This window comes from Loa loa (assembly GCF_000183805.2).
Source record: "Loa loa unplaced genomic scaffold supercont3.469, whole genome shotgun sequence".
Classification (NCBI taxonomy): domain Eukaryota; kingdom Metazoa; phylum Nematoda; class Chromadorea; order Rhabditida; family Onchocercidae; genus Loa; species Loa loa.
In genome coordinates, this window is record NW_018108649.1 from 31,554 (window position 1) to 33,566 (window position 2,013).

The window sequence follows — 2,013 nt, forward strand, 5'->3', positions numbered from 1 at the left end:
TTTTTTCTTTTTTTTTTGCAATTCAAAGTTCGAAATTTAAACCAAATTATAAATTTGTATTAATGAAATATTAGTACTGTAAATGGGGACATTTCAGATCGATTATAATTGTAACAAATTGCTAATTTGAAATTAAATTAATTACAAAAGCAGGAATATTAATTTATTTTTGGGATTCATCGAATAAAAAAAAAAAAAAAAAAATACAATTGACGAATCAATCATTCATTCACATGCAAATAAACCCGCTTTTTCAAGATATTTGCTTAAAAAGTAAGCAAAAAAAAAAAGAAAAAAAGAGGAAAAAGTACTGTTTAACTAAATAAATAAAATGATGAAAAGCAGTATTTGAACAAATATACACAATTACTTAATTACTTATAATTGTTAAACAATAAAATAAATAAGAAATAACAATCATCTACCGTATCATTTCCTATTTATGCAAAAGTAATATATATTGCTCGAATGACGTACAAAAAAAAAAAAAAGAAAAAAAAACGATTCATTTGTACAAGAGAGATAAATTTTAAAATTTAATTAATTAAATGAAATGTATAAAAGGCGAAAAGAACAAATTTTTATTTTAGTCCGTTTTTTTAAATTTTCCAAAGTTAAAAATATTACATTTGTTGAAGGTTGAAATTTTTATCAAAAATACTTCAACTTTTAAAACTTTGTAAAATTGCATTTCACATTTTAAATAAGCAAAAAATTGTCAAAGCTTTAAAATCACTGTCATCGTATGGCTAAGCCAATTAAAGTAAACTAATTAATTTGGTTTTAAAGGTAAAAAAAACGAAAGAAACGAGGTAGAACTGATAAATATACAGTGAGAGATTTAATTTATCAATCTGATACTTTTAAAAATTTAAATCTAATTAAAATACCTAACAATAATGATTTGATCTTAAAAAAAGTTTTAGTTATTTTTTTTTTTCTAAGTGATAACTTAAGTAAACTATTTTTTTTCTCACCCCAATTAATTTTAATATTAATTTTGAGTAACGAAAAAAAAAAAAAAGTGAAATTAAGGTTAACAATGGTACAATTAATTCCTAAACAGATGTTGGAAGTGTTTCAGCAAGATATGTTGCTGAAGATATCATTTCTGAATCCTTACTATCAATGTTACCATCTTTTTTTCCTGATCCGGATGATTTCTTCAATTTCGGAATTGCCCATGGTTGTAAATCAGCGGAACCCCAAAGCGTGAAAAATATCACCGGTAAGAAAGCAACAATTGCTGATATCGTATAAAGAAGTTTCCATTGACCAGCAGAACCGGACCATGAATGTAGAATTAATCCATTTGTAAGTTTATTCACAATGCTTAAATTTTTTATAATTGTTTATCGATAAATTGTAAATGATAAATGATAAATGATAAATGATAAATGATAAGTGATGTTACATTTATCACATTTTATTATGATAATAAATGCATTATAACATGGAACGAAATATTCCGGATTTGTATTCAGGCAATAATCGTAATCAAGAATATTATGATAAATTACATTCTTCTTGTAATATGATTCATATCAGGTGATTAATATTAGTATGATTGATGACAATTAATAATATCATTAATATTATCAAAAATAATGTTGATTAATGTCATCATTATCATTTTTTAATATCAATATGATTAATATTATCATTTTTTTTTCTTTAACAATTTAAATATCCAAAATATTTTGTGACAATTTGAGATATTTGATGATAAATTAAAAGTACAAACGACTAACTTAGCAATATGACCAGCAGAAAAAGCAATGCCAGTGATCGAACCTGTATATGCTGGACCAATTTGTAACAATGCAGTAAATACACCAGGAGTATGTAAGCCTGAAATTAATTAAACGACATTTTTTTTTTCTAAAAAAAAAATAAAAATTCCCAATTTAACTTTCGCTGGATTATTTTATCGACTAATAATCTAATTAATGAAAAGCTATCATTGTTGAAAATATTTCAACAATTGCAAATCACAAAATTGATTAATTAATT

The 2,013-nt window shown here is 23.6% G+C and overlaps 1 protein-coding gene across 1 annotated transcript in view; it reads right to left on the minus strand.

Moving 5' to 3' along the window:
- Window positions 1-1,058: 1,058 nt before the first annotated feature.
- The window catches only part of LOAG_18726 (major facilitator superfamily transporter protein), a gene marked incomplete at both ends in the record, with an annotated part of 4,418 nt that continues 3,463 nt past the window's right edge, over window positions 1,059-2,013 (minus strand). Inside the window, 2 exons of the mRNA XM_020451389.1 lie at window positions 1,059-1,332; window positions 1,752-1,851. Coding sequence (XP_020304833.1) covers window positions 1,059-1,332; window positions 1,752-1,851 — 374 coding nt within the window. The remainder of the gene's footprint in view (window positions 1,333-1,751; window positions 1,852-2,013) is intronic.